This window comes from Aquarana catesbeiana, linkage group LG02, assembly GCF_042186555.1.
Source record: "Aquarana catesbeiana isolate 2022-GZ linkage group LG02, ASM4218655v1, whole genome shotgun sequence".
Taxonomy (NCBI): Eukaryota; Metazoa; Chordata; class Amphibia; order Anura; family Ranidae; genus Aquarana; species Aquarana catesbeiana.
In genome coordinates this window covers 546063742-546080281 of record NC_133325.1, presented here as the reverse complement: position 1 = coordinate 546080281, position 16540 = coordinate 546063742, and the positions used below count along the sequence as shown (strand labels likewise).

The following is a 16540-nucleotide window of genomic DNA, read 5'->3' as shown; positions in this document are numbered from 1 at the left end:
CCCCCCCCCCCACTGAGGCCTAATGAATAGCTGGTGAGCTTGTGTGTGTGACACTTTGTCCTGTTTATTTATAGTTTGTGTGGCACTACTTCCATGCATCTTGCTTTGTGCCACAGTCAGTTTCCCATTCCATACCCTATGTTTAGTGTTTTTTATTTGCCCTTTCTAAAGATATGGTCTTTGTGTCACTGGCAGTGACATGTATCTGTAACACATTTTGCAAGCTCAAAATACTCCTATGTACAACTCACTATGAGGCAGAGTCATTGAGCTGAAATTCAGCTGCTCTTTCAAAACAGGCCTGTACGCCCTCATCCTTCCAGAGATTCTTGATCACAGTCACAAGTTCTGGAGGCATTGTGCCTTCCTCTATAGAATCAGCGAGGTGGCAAAGAATACGGCCATCATCCTGTTGGAAAAAGAAAGAAACAAAAATAAAAAATAATTAATTGTTTTGCAAATCGAGTAAAATATTTGAAATTGTATTACAGGATGAGTGACCTGCCTTGCCAGCAATTTAATAACATCCAATATATTGTCACCTAATTATGCTGCATATTATAGTCTTCAGTCTGCTTGACAGAGGTGTAGGTCCACTGTGAACCAGCACCCAGAGATAGTGGGTAAGCCTTAAGACGACACAGAGGGATATATTTTGTGTGTAATGAGAGGCAAGGCAAGTACCAGGCTCCTCCTCAACTCTGATGTGTCATATGACACAGCAGCGACTAGATTTGGGAAGACTTGAATCACTTTGTTGGGCCCTGCTGCATATAAGGTCTTGTGAGGTAATTTTCACAGAGAGAGGGGGGATTTTTACTGTGATACCGACCTCTAAAATCTGCATTACTGACTACTAACCTTTGAACTCTGCATTAGTACTGACCTTTGAATTCTGCGGTTCCGACAACTGATCACTGCACTCTGCGCTATTTACTGCTGACCACTGAACTCTGTGTTACTACTGTCCTTTGAACACTGCATTACTTAGAACTCTGTGGTATTTACTAAGGATCATTACACTCTGCATTTCTTACTACTGACCTATAAATTATGTGGTACTTACTATGTATCCCTGCACCCTGTGTTACTTACTACTGACGTCCTACGCGTTTCATCCAATAGGACACGTAGGAGGCAACTTGTTGCACTAATATCACATGCTGCTGATCAGCGGCGCTCATGTGAGTTTTTCATGCCGGGTTTTTATTGATCTTAGTACTTGTTTTTATGTATATTTTAATACAGTGCCTTGAAAAAGTATTCATACCGCTTAACATTTTCCACATTTTGTCATGTTACAACCAAAAACATAAATGTATTTTATTGGGAATTTATGTGATAGACCAACACAAAGTGGAACAAAATTGTAAAGTGGAAAGAAAATTATAAATGATTTTCCTAATTTTTTACAAATAAATATCTGAAAAGTGTGCCGTGCATTTGTATTCATCCCCCTTTACTCTGATGCCCCTAACTAAAATCTAGTGGAACCAACTGCCTTCAGAAGTCACCTAATTTGTAAATAGAGTCCACCTGTGTGTAATTTAATCTCAGTATAAATACAGCTTATCTGTGAAGCCCTCAGAGGTTTGTTAAAGAACCTTTGTGAACAAACAGCACCACGAAGGCCAAGGAACACACAAGACAGGTCAGGGATAAAAGGTGTGGAGCAGTTTAAAGCAGGATTACGTTATAAAAAAATATCCCAAGCTTTGACCATCTCAGGAAGCACTGTTCAATTCATCATCCAAAAACGGAAGGAGTATGGCACAACTGCAAACCTGCTAAGACATGGCCATCCACCTAAACTTACAGGCCGGGCAAGGAGAGCATTAATCAGAGAAGCAGCCAAGAGGCCCTTGGTAATTCTGGAGGAGCTGCCAAGATCCACAGCTCAGATGGGAAAATCTGTCCACAGAACAACTATTAGTCGTGCACTCCACAAATCTGGCTTTTATGGAAGAGTGGCAAGAAGAAAGCCATTGTTGAAAGAAAGCCATAATAAGTTCCGTTTGTAGTTTGCGAGAAGCCATGTGGGGGACACAGCAAACATGTGGAAGAAGGTGCTCTGGTCAGATAAGACCAGAATTTAACTTTTTGGCCTGAAAGCAAAACGCTATGTGTGGCCGAAAACTTACACTGCACATCACTCTGAAAACGCCATCCCCACTGTGAAACATGGTGGTGGCAGCATCATGTTGTGGAAATGCTTTTCTTCAGCAGGGACAGGGAAGCTGGTCAGAGTTGATGGGAAGGTGGATGGAGCCAAATACAGGGCAATCTTAAAAGGAAACCTGTTAGAGTCTGCAAAAGACGAGACTGGGACAGAGGTTCACCTTCCAGCAGGACAATGGTCCTAAACATACAGCCAAAGCTACAATGGAATGGTTTAGATCAAAGCATATTCATGTGTTAGACTGGCCCAGTCAAAATCCAGACCTAAATACAATTGAGAATCTGTGTCAAGACTTAAAAATTTAGATGCTCTCCATCCAATCTGACAGAGCTGGAGCTATTTTGCAAAGAAGAACGGGCAACAATTTCACTGTCTAGATGTGCAATGCTGGTAGAAACATACCCAAAAAGACTTGCAGCTGTAATTGCAGCGAAAGGTGGTTCTACAAATTATTGACTCAGGGGGGCTAAATATAAATGCACGCCACACTTTTCACATATTTATTTGTAAAAAAATGTTGAAAACCATTTATCATTTTCCTTCCACTTCACAATTATGTGCCATGTTGTGTTGGTCTATCACATAAAATCACAATAAAATACATTTACATTTTTGGTTGTAACATGACAAAATGTGGAAAATTTTAAGGGGTATGAATACTTTTTCAAGGCACTGTAAATACTACACCATGAGGTTGCTTCCCTTGTTTATGTTAATTTGATGGAAAGCACATCCCCAGCAATATGGTGAGTTAGGATTCCTTATATGGAGTGATCCCATCTCTGGATCGGACTGATTAGATATCTGTGGTGGAGCAAGTTCTGGGGCATAGGAGATTGGTTCCGCAGCTACTCATGGTGAAGATCCTTGATATTGGTTTTTATAAATCGGTTAGATCTCGGTCCACACCATCGTCTGGTGAGTGTTTATTTCACTTACTTTTGTGATGGGATTTACACTAGAAGATTTTTCATGCAATTAATTTTTCTCACTTGATAAATTAGCTTTGAGTCAATATCTTAAGTTGAATATATGAGATTGAACACAAGACTAAATGTTTTAATTGTTTGTGTTTTGCTTGATTTAATTATATTATAATGTATTCATGTTTTGGTGCTGCAATACAATGTAACATGATGCAAAAGATAAACTTAACCTTTAAAGAAGAATTCTAGCCATGGTATTTTTTACATAATTACATTGGTCCAGACTGGACCAATGTACTGTAACTATGTATATACCATACATGGCTGATGCCCCTGGAAGCTGGACATCACTGAAGTTCTCTGATTGGACAAGGTAGAGAGGCAGGGCAGTGATGTTATTCCTCCCACCTTGTCCAATTAGAGAACGCTTTGCATCCATTCAAGAAAAGCAGAACATTTTGCTGCCCTGTGTTCATAATGCGCCAGGCTTGCCACTCATCACGTGACCCAGAAGCAAGTGTAAATCACTGGAGTAGTGCAGCGGAGTGTACTTAAATTACTGGATTGTGACTTTAGTGATTTCCATCTTCCAGGGGAATCGGCCAGGTATAATATATACATAGTGTAGCAGGGTTACCTCGTGCTACTGTGAAAAAATCAGAGCAGATAGCCAGGCCTGAAATAAGTCAAGAAAATCAGCCTGCAGTACCAGATGTTGTTTTCATGATGAACTCCGGCATCAGATTTGTGAGGGTGATCAATTACTCCCCAGACGTGAAAAAAAATGTGAATATAAGTGAATGCAGAGTTTCTCACTGAAGCTATCTTTTAAGGTAAGCTAAGTTTATATCTTTAAATTTACATTTTAAAAATGCGCCCCGGTGATCTTTGATCTCTTCAATGTTGTCCAGGTAGATCTCTACCTCTCAAAGGTTGTCTACTCCTGCTGTAGAGAGTCCAGAAGAAACCGCTAGGGAGCTGCAAGGAAAGATGCAGAGCTAAAGTCCAGCGTCTGCGCATACCATTGGCATGTGCTTGATGGTCAGGAAGACAAAAACATGTTTGATGGTCAGGAAGACCCCGCAGGGGTACTCAGAGCAGTAAAGCCGCCACAAGAGAGCCAGGAGGCTGAATGTTATGTCTTTGCAATGATGGTGAGAACCCCCTGTGTGGGAAGAGCTATCTGTATGAACTTGACTTGCTTTTAAATAAAAGTGGGCTGCCATGTCCTTAAAATACAGTTTTGGACTGGCGCAACTCATTGTAAACGCACCTATCGCTTGAGATTAAATCACCCCAATCTTACATATGGTGGGGATAGCCGTGGGAACAGATGGCAGAGTTCCAGATCCTCAGAGACCAGAAACAGAAATGTGATTACAAAGAAGTCTGCATGGAGATGTGCACCACAACCACATTTAAAAGGAATTTAAAGAGTTAAAAGGAACAGTGTTAAAAAGTTTTGTGTGCCTGACTGCAGAGATGGGGCAGTCAAAATGCAAAAATAAAGCAAGATTTGCTGAGAATCGAGAAAGTGCATTACGGATGGATAGGGATTTGGCCAGAGCCAGTACTACACAAGCCAGAGAGTCTGCCAGAGCGTGAATCTGCTGTGGACTGGTGCTAGAGGCACCTGGCTGCATTAGAGCAAATGAAAATGGAAAAGAAGCCATTGCTCAGTGCAAGGAGTGAGCAGATGGGTGTTGTTGCCCGTAGCAACAAAGCTAAGCTCAATCATGGGCTCTGTGGATCATGGTGGAGTGTTTCTGATATGTCATGACAGATGGTTTAAAGCCTTTGCAATCAGTTGGAGAGTGTTGGAAAAGTTCTCCTGAGAGAGTGTGGTCTGCCATAGCAACGAGTAAAAAAGTATTGTTTGAAAAGAGGAGCTACAGCAGAGAAGTGGCTCCGCTTTCCCATAGAGATGGGAGTAAAAATGTTCCATGGATGGAATGTGGTCAGTTGGGGCACGGGGTGTTTACTTGCCCCAGATTCGGGAATACAGCAGATTATAACAGTGGTGGAAGTGCCGCAGAGGAATGGTTCCTGAAGTGAGGCACTCAAAGGAATGGCAAGACTGTTCCTATTTCATGCGTAAGAGAGACTGAGCATGTGTTTAAGACCAGTGAAGTGGTGACAAATCTGGTGAGGGGATCCGCTGTCACGAGAGACTTGCTGCTGTGTAGAAGCACTGGTTAATGCTGAACCCGCAGCAAGACTGAGGTCTGATAAAGACAAGTGATAAAAATTATTAGTTGCTTACTAATGAGATAAAAAATTATGAGGTAAATTATGGAGTAAGGCTGCTACAGCAGAGTCTTATGAAGGTAATGAGGCATTGTCAGTGCACAGTGGTAAAAGTAAAGTAACAGGTGCAACAGAGATGTCCCTGGAGACTACACAGGAGCTAATGGTGTCTGAGCTTAGGGTTTCCCAGGACAACTGTGTGGCCGCCCCAACTGGCGAGTGTGTTTCACATGAGGTGAACAGTGATGTACTAAGTATCCTACAGTCTCAAACTGCTAATGTGCTAAGGCAGCCTATACAAGGCAGAAACGTTGATAATGATGACGTTGAGAAGTGTTTTACAAGTGCAGTGTGTAAGATGGTGTTGAGCCCCTCTGTCCACCTGTGTCTCCTTGGGCAGACGGAGAAGTGCTACTCAGCGCTGGTGACTGGAGCACAGACAGGATAGTCTGGCCATAAAGGTATTAGTGTGGTGGAATGAAATTTCTGAAGGTAATAGTGAGGTGGACAATATTGCTGCTGTGGCAAATGGAGAATCTGCAAAGCCTGTAGTCACAGGTGTGTAGGCTGCTGCAGAAGCTAACCCCCTCCAGTCAGAAGAACCGGATAAGTGCACGTACATGGCAGAGGTTTTGTCCACAGCAAAACAGCCTCTTGAGCCTTAGCAAATGAGCCCCTCCATGTCACTAAAAAGGGAAAAGTCCCTAAAATTCTGTGTTTAGATGTGGGATGTTTAGAAGCAACTGAGATGTTATGGGAAATGTTGGAATTGGTGAAAACCCTTTCGCTGTACACCTGCGTGTATTCACCAAAAGTGGGCGACCTGGTACTGCATGGAATCAGTGGAGACAGGTGTTACAGGCGACATTACACTTACTGCAATGCTGGTTAATTGTATGGAAAGTGGTCTCACGGTTTTTGGGGAGAGTGCTTCCAGCGGCTGTTTTGTGCGGAAGGTGTTTGGGAGAACTGCTAGAGACATCAGAAATGACAGACATGTTAGAAGTCTCTCTGTCTGTCTAATGTTGTGATGGGATGCATTCTTGCTGGTGCAGTCCAAGGTGCGGTTGAGCAGTGCTTGGTACATGGTACGTATACCATCTCGCCCGCTAGACCTCATGTGAAGGGGAGGCCGGGAACAGACGCGGCAGTAGTGGGAATTCTGTCCAGCACCTGAAAAGACATGCAGATTAAAGTACCAGAGAACACAGAAATTGTTAAACAAACTTGTGTACAAAAATGTGTTGGAGAAGGTCGGTTAGTAGAATCATTGTTTATGGAGTGTTGGACAACAGGGGGTGATGTGAAACGTTGGGAAGGTCCCATAGGGAGTAACCACTGGCCTGTATATGGTCCATCCACAGACACTGTCCTAGCAAACAATAGGACAAGAGTTTCAGGTGATGCTGACAATAAAATGATGTGTGTAATTCAATGGAGGTTCAGTCCTAGATGGTTTGGTTGCCAAGAGTAACCATACAGGGTTAGTGAAACTGGAAAAACAGAGTTGGTTAAGGTTGAGTCAGGTAGTGAGAGAGGTCAGTCCCCGACAGGTGCCATAGAGGTAGGCCCCCTACAGTCCTGGGAAAGTAAGTCTGGGATAGGTATAAAAAAATGTGGGATCCCAAGGCCAGAAGGTAGAAGGGATAGTAGAAAGATTAGTGGGAGCTCACGGTTCAGGAAGAAGTGCTTGTGGAAGCACACTCAGAAAAAGATGTGGGTGGAGTGCCCCTTTTAGAAAGGACTGGTTAGGACTCCTGTCGCTGATAGTCGGCACAGAGGTGCCAAGATGAAGTGCTTGTGGAAACATAACCGGAAAAAGAGTTGGGCCTACGCAGCTAATGGCTGTCACAGAGGTGTCCCATCCATAGTGATGGGTTTATGTGTTCCTTCCTCCAGTTCTAAATAAGGGGGGATATGTAGCAGGGTGACTCTGTGCTATTGTGCAAAATGGTGGTTTAGGCCAGGGTTTGAGAAAAGCAAGCACACTGATTGTTCAGGTGCTGCTGGCTTCATAATAGAGCCAGAGTTTGAGCTCAGATCCCTACCCTCCAGAGGGAGGTCAGTGTGACTGAGGGGAGCCATGTGAGATGCTGCTGTGCATCGAAGTCAGGTTGGTACAGGGGAAGGCCCAAGCCTGAGAGGAAGTCCATGTGGGACGGGAACAGCCAGGAGGCTGTAGAGAGTCCAGAAGGAACAAGTGCAGCTAAGGAGCTGCTAGGAAAGACGCAGAGCTAAAGTCCAGAGTCTGCGCATACCACTGGGATGTTTTTGATGGTCGGGAAGAGGTACTTGGAGGTGCAAAGCTGCCACAAGAATGTCAGGAGGCTGAATGTTATGTCTTTGCAGTAAAGGGGAGAACCTCCTACGTGGAAAGAGCTATCTGTATGAATTTTGATTTGCTTTTAAAGAAAAGTGGGCTGCCATGCTCTTAGATTAAAGTTGTGGACTGGTGCAACTCATTGTAAATGCACCTATCGCTTGAGTTTAATCTTACAATAGTTACATTGGTCCAAGCTGGACCAATGTAACTATGTAAAAATATACCATGCCTGAGATTAATTTTTATAAAATGGAAAAATTACTATTTTACACAAATGCAATTTTTGTTAAACATTTGATGCAAATACTATCATGAAAATAATAAACACAGATAAAAACTATTGTACTTTGTGAATTAACACTATTTTGGAATTACCTGAAAACAATTTTTTGTATTTGAAAACCAGCAGATGTAGCACAGGTAAAGCAATTTCCAAAATGGACCGAAAGTTCACACTTATAAATGAGAAATCCCTTTCAACTTCTACATGAAGCATACAGTTATGTATATTAATTCAAGTACATCCTATTTAGATTCCATATTCAAGGTAAGCTTCGTTGTTGGCCACATTAAAGTATTTTATAGATCACACTAACCGCTTTACTTGAGTCACTGTAGTCAATACCAAGAGTGGTCATTGCACGTATTATGGCTAGGATTGACTGAAGCACATTGCCATAGATAATTGCTTTGAACTCCAAACATTCTTCCTCCGTGTACCCATCTTGATGTATAATCCTTACAAAACAAAAATAACATCGAAAAAAAGTATGAATACCTTAAAAACAATGAATGTTACTTCACTGATGGTGCAATGTAGTTACATTTGAGTTTACTTACTTCATCTGCTTGACAATTGTACTCTTTCCAGACTCCCCAGCACCTGCAAAAAGACCAGTAATGGGTGTTATTATTTCACATGCTAGCAATGCTATTTATAACCCTTTAGGGAGGCAGAAGGGTTGACCTAAGTTCCATCCTCCTAGAATAAGCCATCAGTGGTTGTATAAAAAAGCACACGTTTTTGGGCTTCTATGGGCATTCCTGAAAAGCCAATTAAATTATATGAATTATATGCATCAACTGTTTAACTCAAGCAAAGCGCATGTATCTTCTTATGTTTTCTTTATTTTAACTGAAAAAATTCAATAAAAATTGTTATTGAAAAAATAAATAAAATTGTATGCATCTAGAGCAGGGGTTCTTAACCTGGGATCCATGGACTCCTAAGTGGTCTATGGATGGATTTCAGGGGAGCCCATGAGGGTCAGATAAAAAAATAACATTTACATTCACTACATAACCCCCCCTCCTTTTGTCCCAAACAATGGTTTCCCATTGAGCGAAATGAACCGTTTAATGGACATCCTCCCATGTGCATGGCTCCCGCACGTCCCCTGGGGCACGCATTGGCACGCTCTGTGACCGCTGTGTCCTTTGGACACAGCTGATCGTGGTAAAGAACCAATCACAGCTGCCCTTTACCATGTTAACAGCTGTGTCCAATCACAGCTGGTCACATGTAAACAGACTTGCTGGTTATCGGCATTCCTTGCATCACATGCTATCTCTGTGTGAGGAAAAGAGAGTCGATAACCGGCAAGTCTGACATGGCACAGCAAGTATATTGTTTACACTAATATTCAGTGCAGCCCCATCGGTGTTGGTTATCAGTGCTGCCTATCAATGCCGCCTATTAGTGCCGATCAGTACAGCCTCATCGTGCAGCCTCATCAGTGAAGAAGAAAAATAACTTATTTGTAAAATTTTTAATAGAAAAACATTTGCATTTGTTTAGCAAAAAATAAAAAAACAAGTGGTAAATAAATACCACCAAACAAAAAGCCTTATTTGTGTGAAAAAAATTATAAAAATTTCATATGGGTACAGTGTTGCATGGCCGCGCTATTGTCATTCAAAAGGTGACAGTACTGAAATCTGAAAACTGGCCTGGGCAGGGAAGGGGTGAAAGTGCCCAGTACTGAAGTGGTTAAAAAATGCACCCTGCTACTACTTAAAGTGCTGACCACTAAGTGTTTCTTGGCTCATTGTTGGCCCATGTTAACCATTTAAATTTATACCATCTTTCTCTGCACAACCGCCATCGTATGCCACTCCATAATAGCAAGTGTTAATTTTCATTTTCTAGTAGTAACAGTAGATTTGAGCAGAATTGCTTTGTTGAATTTGCACAAGATGATTGTATTTAATTTTTGTAATGAGTGGCCATTACTTTTGATATAGATCTTTTAGTGAGACCTCATTTAGAATACTGTGTCCAGTTCTGGAGACCTCTCTTACAAAAAGATATTGATAAGAGTCCACAGATGGGTAACAAAAAGGGTGAAAGGTCTGGGGGATAAAACATATTGAGAGCGACTTCAGGAACTTAATATGTACAGTCTGGAGGAAAATAAGGGAAAGGGGGAGACATGATTGAAACATTTAAATACATCAAGGGGGAGAACCCCGGCCAAAAAAAAAAATGGCGTGGGGTCCCCCTCAAAATCTATACCAGACCCCCTCAGGTCTGGTATAGATTTTAAGGGAAACCCTGCGCCAAGATAAAAAAAACGGCGTGCAGTCCCCCCAAAAATCCATACCAGACCCTTATCCAAGCACGCAACCTGGCAGGCCGCAGGAAAAGAGGGGGGATGAGAGAGCGCCCCCCCCCTCTTGAACCGTACCAGGCCACATGCCCTCAACATTGGGAGGGTGCTTTGGGGTAGCCCCCCAAAACACCTTGTCCCCATGTTGATGAGGACAAGGGCCTCATCCCCACAACCCTGGCGGTGGTTGTGGAGGTCTGCGGGCGGGGGGCTTATCGGAATCTGGAAGCCCCCTTTAACAAGGGGACCCCCAGATCCCGGCCCTCCCCCCTGTGTGAAATGGTAAGGGGGTACAAAAGTACCCCTACCATTTCACTAAAAAACTGTCAAAAATGTTAAAAATGACAAGAGACAGTTTTTGACAATTCCTTTATTTAAATGCTTCTTCTTTCTTCTATCTTCTTTCTTATTTCTTCTTTCTTCTATCTTCTCTCTTCCTTCGGTTTCTTCCTCCATCTTCTTCTTCCTCCGGTGTTCTCGTCCGGCATCTTCCTTTACGTAACGGGTGACCCCGCCCCCCTCTGACGTCACGGGGAAAGCCACAGGGAAGTCCCGTCAAGTCCCCGTGCGTCAGAGGGGGGGTCACCTTCAGAAGAGGAGAAGCGTCACACAGCGGGAGCTGTGCATGAGTCCTAATAAAAAGGACAAAATGAACACAATGTGAAATTAAATACAAGTGAAATAAGTAAAATGAACATCAATCCTGTAAAAATGTGATAAATCCTGATTAAAAATGTGTATAAATAAACACGTGATGAACAATAGTGATGAATCCTTTTTGAAGCAATATAAGTGTAGCACTAACTCTCGGTGGAGCTGCTGGTTTAAGCGGGCTTGTTACCTTCACTCTCCTTCCCTCTGTTTTACCGGCACCGGGTCTAGGGGTTCCGTTGAGTTTACCTCTGGACGATATACGCACCAACACTTGAGTACATTTTCAGTGCTTTATTGAACAATTTACTAAGGAAATAGCAGGAAAGAGGCAGAAGAGAAACTGCAGAAGAAACTCAAATAACTTCTTTTAAGATTCTTGACAAATGTCCTGGTAGAATTTGGATATTATAATAGAATGCGCTCCCCTCGTGGGACAAAATCTTTGCTCACCTGGATAGGCCTCTCTCACTTGCCTAGCAGCCAGTACGTAGCACAAACAAAAGTCTCTGCCACAGACTTGTTTGGGATAAACCGGTACGATCCTCTGCCACAGGATGTATTGGTTTTTCTGCAATGAACATCAGTCACAGTGCTTGAACCTTTAAGCCAACCTGGCAACACTATGCTGTATAGTTATTTTAGGATACGTCCTCCAACCGAGTCACCAGGCCCCTCTCCAGACCAGCACGCTGTGTGATCCTTCCATGACGGGTCCTCCCCTGGGATCTCCTTGGTCGTCCAGCTTCATCCCTTTGGAGGGATAATGAAGTCACATGGTGTCACGTGGTGTGACGATACGCGTTGGGATTGGAGCACTGGGTTCTGTCACAATCTGACTGTAGGAAACAAGCTCGACGCTCGTGGTTTGCTGCATTATCCGTGTCATTTTTAAATGTGCGTTTCTATGGTTTATATTACAAATAAATTTGTTTTAAAAACGGGATTACGCTGTGGGCACTTCTCTGTTTATATTTTAAAACACCATCTACTGAGCCTTATTGGAAGCAATTTGGAGCAAGAGCAGACCGAGGACCATATACGGGGGCTTACGAACTCAGCGTTGATGGATTGATGCATACGCTCTTATTTTAAATAAGTGAGTGTATCACTTGTGGATCTGCTTCTGTCCCATTCCCTTCCATTTACCTTGCGGAATTATGCTATGAACCTTATGTTTGTGTTTCTTCATATGCTTTAAACCTGGCATTGAGACCATTCAAGCAATCAAACACAGCCTTGAGGGGATTGTTATGTCTTGCATCTGCCATTCCATGTAACATCTGTGACCGAATTATGCTGTATACCTTATGGCAGTAAGGTGAGCTGCTTGCACAACCACAGGTGTTATCACTGAAGTTTTTGCGTCTTTGCAGCACTTCTGCTATATTGGTGGAGGGACTTATCATTTACAATTCACATTGATTTTTTGTTGGAGATATCAACTGGCACTACACACACCATCATTTTTTCACCAGCTGATCAAGTTGTTTTATCCAGTCACGTGTCTTTATTCATAGACTTATATTGCTTCAAAAAGGATTCATCACGTGTTTATTTATACACATTTTTAATCAGAATTTATCACATTTTTACAGGATTGATGTTCATTTTACTTGTATTTAATTTCGCATTGTGTTCATTTTTTCCTTTTTATTAGGACTCATGCCCTAAAAGGATTTTATTTGGTATATTACATATCACTTCCTTTTACACAACGCAGACACCACCATTTTTTTTATTGTTTAAGTCATATATCTATGAGGCAATCAAATTTCAATAAAATAAAGTACATATATTCATTGCATGCCAAGTTATGTTTATGTGAATATTTCTGGGGAGAGGATCCATAGCTTTCATCAGATTCTTAAACACTTCCCGACCGGCTCCAGTACATATACGGTAGCAGGATGGATCTCTTTATTATAAATTATTTTGCTATTGGGATGTGGTTGTCCATACAGTTACTAGAATGTACCAGTTTTATATTCCATTCACCCACTTATTTATTAGGCTTCCTAGTGATCCCTCCCACAAAATGCATCCCTATTACTAGATTATTGTTTCTGTCTAGAAAAGTGATAGCTGAAAAACATAGCTCCTAACACACCTACATACAAGGAATTAAATCACACCCTGCTTTAGGAAAAAAATGGTATTTCAACACAGGGGAAACCCTTAAACATGTGATTGGCTCTGGGGCCCATGGCTGTCGGTGCCAGGTTTGGCACCTATGTCATTGATCTATAAATTACTTCTGCAGTAGAGTGGGCCCCAACAATATTTGCCCTGATAAAACTGTTCCTTCTATGCAAAGTAAACTATAACTTGTCAGGGTCCTTTTACCTATATTTATAAGGCATTTTTTAATGGAAATTGGTTTACTCATCTCAGAAAACTTTGGTACATTCTGCTTGTGAGTTAACTTGATTAACAGTTAAACATGTTTTTTTATTCTCTCCTGTTTTTCCCTTTTAGACCCCTTTTAAAACTCACTGACCTGATGTAGAAACTATCCTATCTGAAGTGACAATCTAAGTTACATAGTTAGTCAGGTTGCAAAAAAGATACAAGTCCATCTAGTTAAAAACAAACAAATAGAAAACCCCCATATACACAATCGTATTCCTACAGTCGATCCAGAGGAACGCGTGAAAACCCAATTAAGCATGATCTAATTTGCTCCAGTGGAGAGAAAATATTCCTTCCTGATCCCCCAGGAGGCAATCGGATATTCCCTGGATCAACTAGCCCCGGTGTTATTACCTATACTGTAAATGTTAGTATCTAGTTTAGATTTTGTGCATTTAGGAATGTATCCAGCTCTTTTTTAAAACAATATACAGAGCTGACCGGAACTAGTTCTTAAGTGTGTCAACAAATAGTAATATGACAAGCTGTTCTAAATTGTCTTTTTTCATTTGTTGTTTTTGTAAATTTGTTCAGTTTATTTATGATTAAATAAATAAAAATGATATGATTTAAAACATAAAATACAACGATACTTAAAGTGGTTTACACCCCATGACACTTAAGTTTTCTTCACACTACCGATTAAATTAACTCCTGCCTGGAGTTCTGCTTCAAAAACAGTACTTGGAACTTAACTAGTTAAGAAAATGGAGATAAAAAAGTTCCTGGACTGCCGCACTCTGAAGAAAAACATCTTTATTGTAGAACGTAAAAAATCCAAAATACAGACACATAAATGGAGACAAGACAGGTACAATCGCTAACACGTTTCACATCATTGGATGCTCACTCATAGCTATGAGTAAGTATCCAATGAAGTGAAATGTGTTAGCGATTGTACCTGTCTTGTCTCCATTTATGTGTCTGTATTTTGGAATTTTTACGTTCTACAATAAAGATGTTTTTCTTCAGAGCGCGGCAGTCCAGGAACTTTTTCATCTCACTTAACTTTGGCGGAGCCAGCACCTGGATCAAGTTCACAATAAGGCGGGAGCGGTTTTCTCAGGGTTTGGAAGCTTTGTGAGCGGCACTTCCTTTTGATTCATAGTTAAGAAAATGATGGATTTTTTTTTGGATTATTCAAAATAACGCAGAAAGCAGTTTTAAAAATAAATTGTGGCCCACTTACACAAACAAGTTGCAGTAACACATGTAAAAAGGCACACACCACAGCAACAATGGTAAAGTACTGTGCGTTCTTTGGTGCATTGCAGTGCCATTCATTTTGAATGGCACCCCAATGCACCTCAACAACACACCTGCACTGCAACATGCTGTGTGCATTGTAACATACCATAATGCAAAAATAGCTTGCAGCAAACACTACATTTTCATGCATTGAGGTGCATTGCATCCTATTCAGTTTGAAAGGGCTGCCAAACGCACCTCGACACTCGAAAATGTGCAATGCAATATGATGCAAATGGGTAATTGATGTGTCTCTTTTTCTGTTCATATTATTGTTACTTTTTTTGCTCTCATATTCCTTAAATGCAATAAAAAAGTACTGCTAAAAAAAATGGAAAAGTTTTATTTATGTAAAACTGAATTAGATTAACCTACATTTGTCTGCATTTCCTTTCCACACTTCACCTCTCACTTCTTTAGCAGAGCTCGGACTGAGGCTGGCCATGCACTATACAATTTTCTTGTTCAACTTTCCTTTAGATTTACCAAAACCATATAATATGGAGGTCAAACCTAAACCCTTGTACTACATAGTTGAATTTAAATCTAAAGGAAATTGAATAAGAAAAGTGTATAGTGTATGGCCAGCCTTAGGCTGTCAGTTAATAATCTGCTGACAGCCCCTAAGAGCAGCGCACAAAGGCAGAAGGGCAGGGAATTTGTCCTTTAATTTACTATATGGTTACTTTTTTGTTGATGGAAAACCAAATTGGATGGGGGAGGTGTTGCAACATACAATAACCAGTGTGTTTTGTCATAATGAGCATGTTTCCATTAACTTTATCATACCCAAAGTTTAAAGTAACAAATCATTTATTATAAAGGCACCACATTGTTTAAATGTAAAAGTTTACATGCGAATGGTGAAAAATATAAATATACTGTATATAATCAGGAAATAAAGCCCGAAGAAGAAAGGCATAAAAAGAAACACTTGAGGCTGGGTTCACACTGGTACAACAGTCGTACCACTTTGGATCCGACTTTGTCCCGCGACTTGAAGTCAGACATGCATCACGACTTCAATGAACAGGGATCCGACTTTGATCCCCAACTATACTAGGCACTGCGTCTGGTAAGAATCTTTAGGAGGAACTCCATGCACAATGTAAAAAAAAACCCGCCATGGGTTCCCCCTCGGGAGCATACCAGGCCCTTCGGTCTGGTATGGATTTTCATGGGAACCCCCACCCCGAAAAAACGGTGTTGGGGTCCCCCCGAAATCCATACCAGACCCTTATCCGAGCACACAGCAGGGCAGGGCAGTAAAGGGGGTGGGGACGAGTGAGCGCCGTACCAGGCCGCATGCCCTCAACATGGGGGGGTGCTTTGGCCCAGGGGGACCCTGCGCCCCCCACCCCAAAGCACCTTGTCCCCATGTTGATGAGGACAAGGACCTCTTCCCGACAACCCTGGCCGTTGGTTGTTGGGGTCTGTGGGCAGGGGGCTTATCGGAATCTGGAAGCCCCCTTTAACAAGGGGGCCCCCAGATCCCGGCCCCCCACCCTATGTGAATGAGTATGGTGTACATTGTACCCCTACCCAGTCACCTAAAATAAATAAATAAATAAAACACATTACACATATTTTTTTAAATAATTAATTAAGGCAGCTCCGTTGTCTCTTCCGATATCTTCTCCCCTCTCCAGGTCTTCTGCCTCCTCCGCTGACGTCTTCTGCCTCTGCCAGTTCTCCTCCTCTTTGCTGATGTCTTCTAGCCCTCTCTGGAAAAAGAGATTGGAAGAGACGACGGAGCTGCCTTAATAAATTACTTTTAAAATATGTGTAATGTGTTTTATTTTTGACATTTTTTTTTTTAGCTGAATGGGTAGGGGTACAATGTACCCCATACTCATTCACATAGGGTGGGGTGCCAGGATCTGGGGGCCCCCTTGTTAAAGGGGGCTTCCAGATTCCGATAAGCCCCCCGCCTGCAGATCCCAAC

General features: G+C 41.9%; 1 protein-coding gene across 3 annotated transcripts in view; it reads right to left on the bottom strand.

Annotated features, from left to right (window-relative positions):
* GNAT2 (G protein subunit alpha transducin 2) overlaps window positions 1-16540 on the bottom strand; it is a 171576-nt gene that overhangs the window by 94354 nt on the left and 60682 nt on the right. For all 3 annotated transcript variants that reach the window (XM_073615895.1, XM_073615897.1, XM_073615896.1), the window contains exons 2-4: window positions 8516-8558; window positions 8272-8413; window positions 252-409 (exon numbers count right to left, since the gene is read on the bottom strand). In XM_073615895.1, the coding sequence (XP_073471996.1) occupies window positions 252-409; window positions 8272-8413; window positions 8516-8558 (343 nt within the window). The remainder of the gene's footprint in view (window positions 1-251; window positions 410-8271; window positions 8414-8515; window positions 8559-16540) is intronic.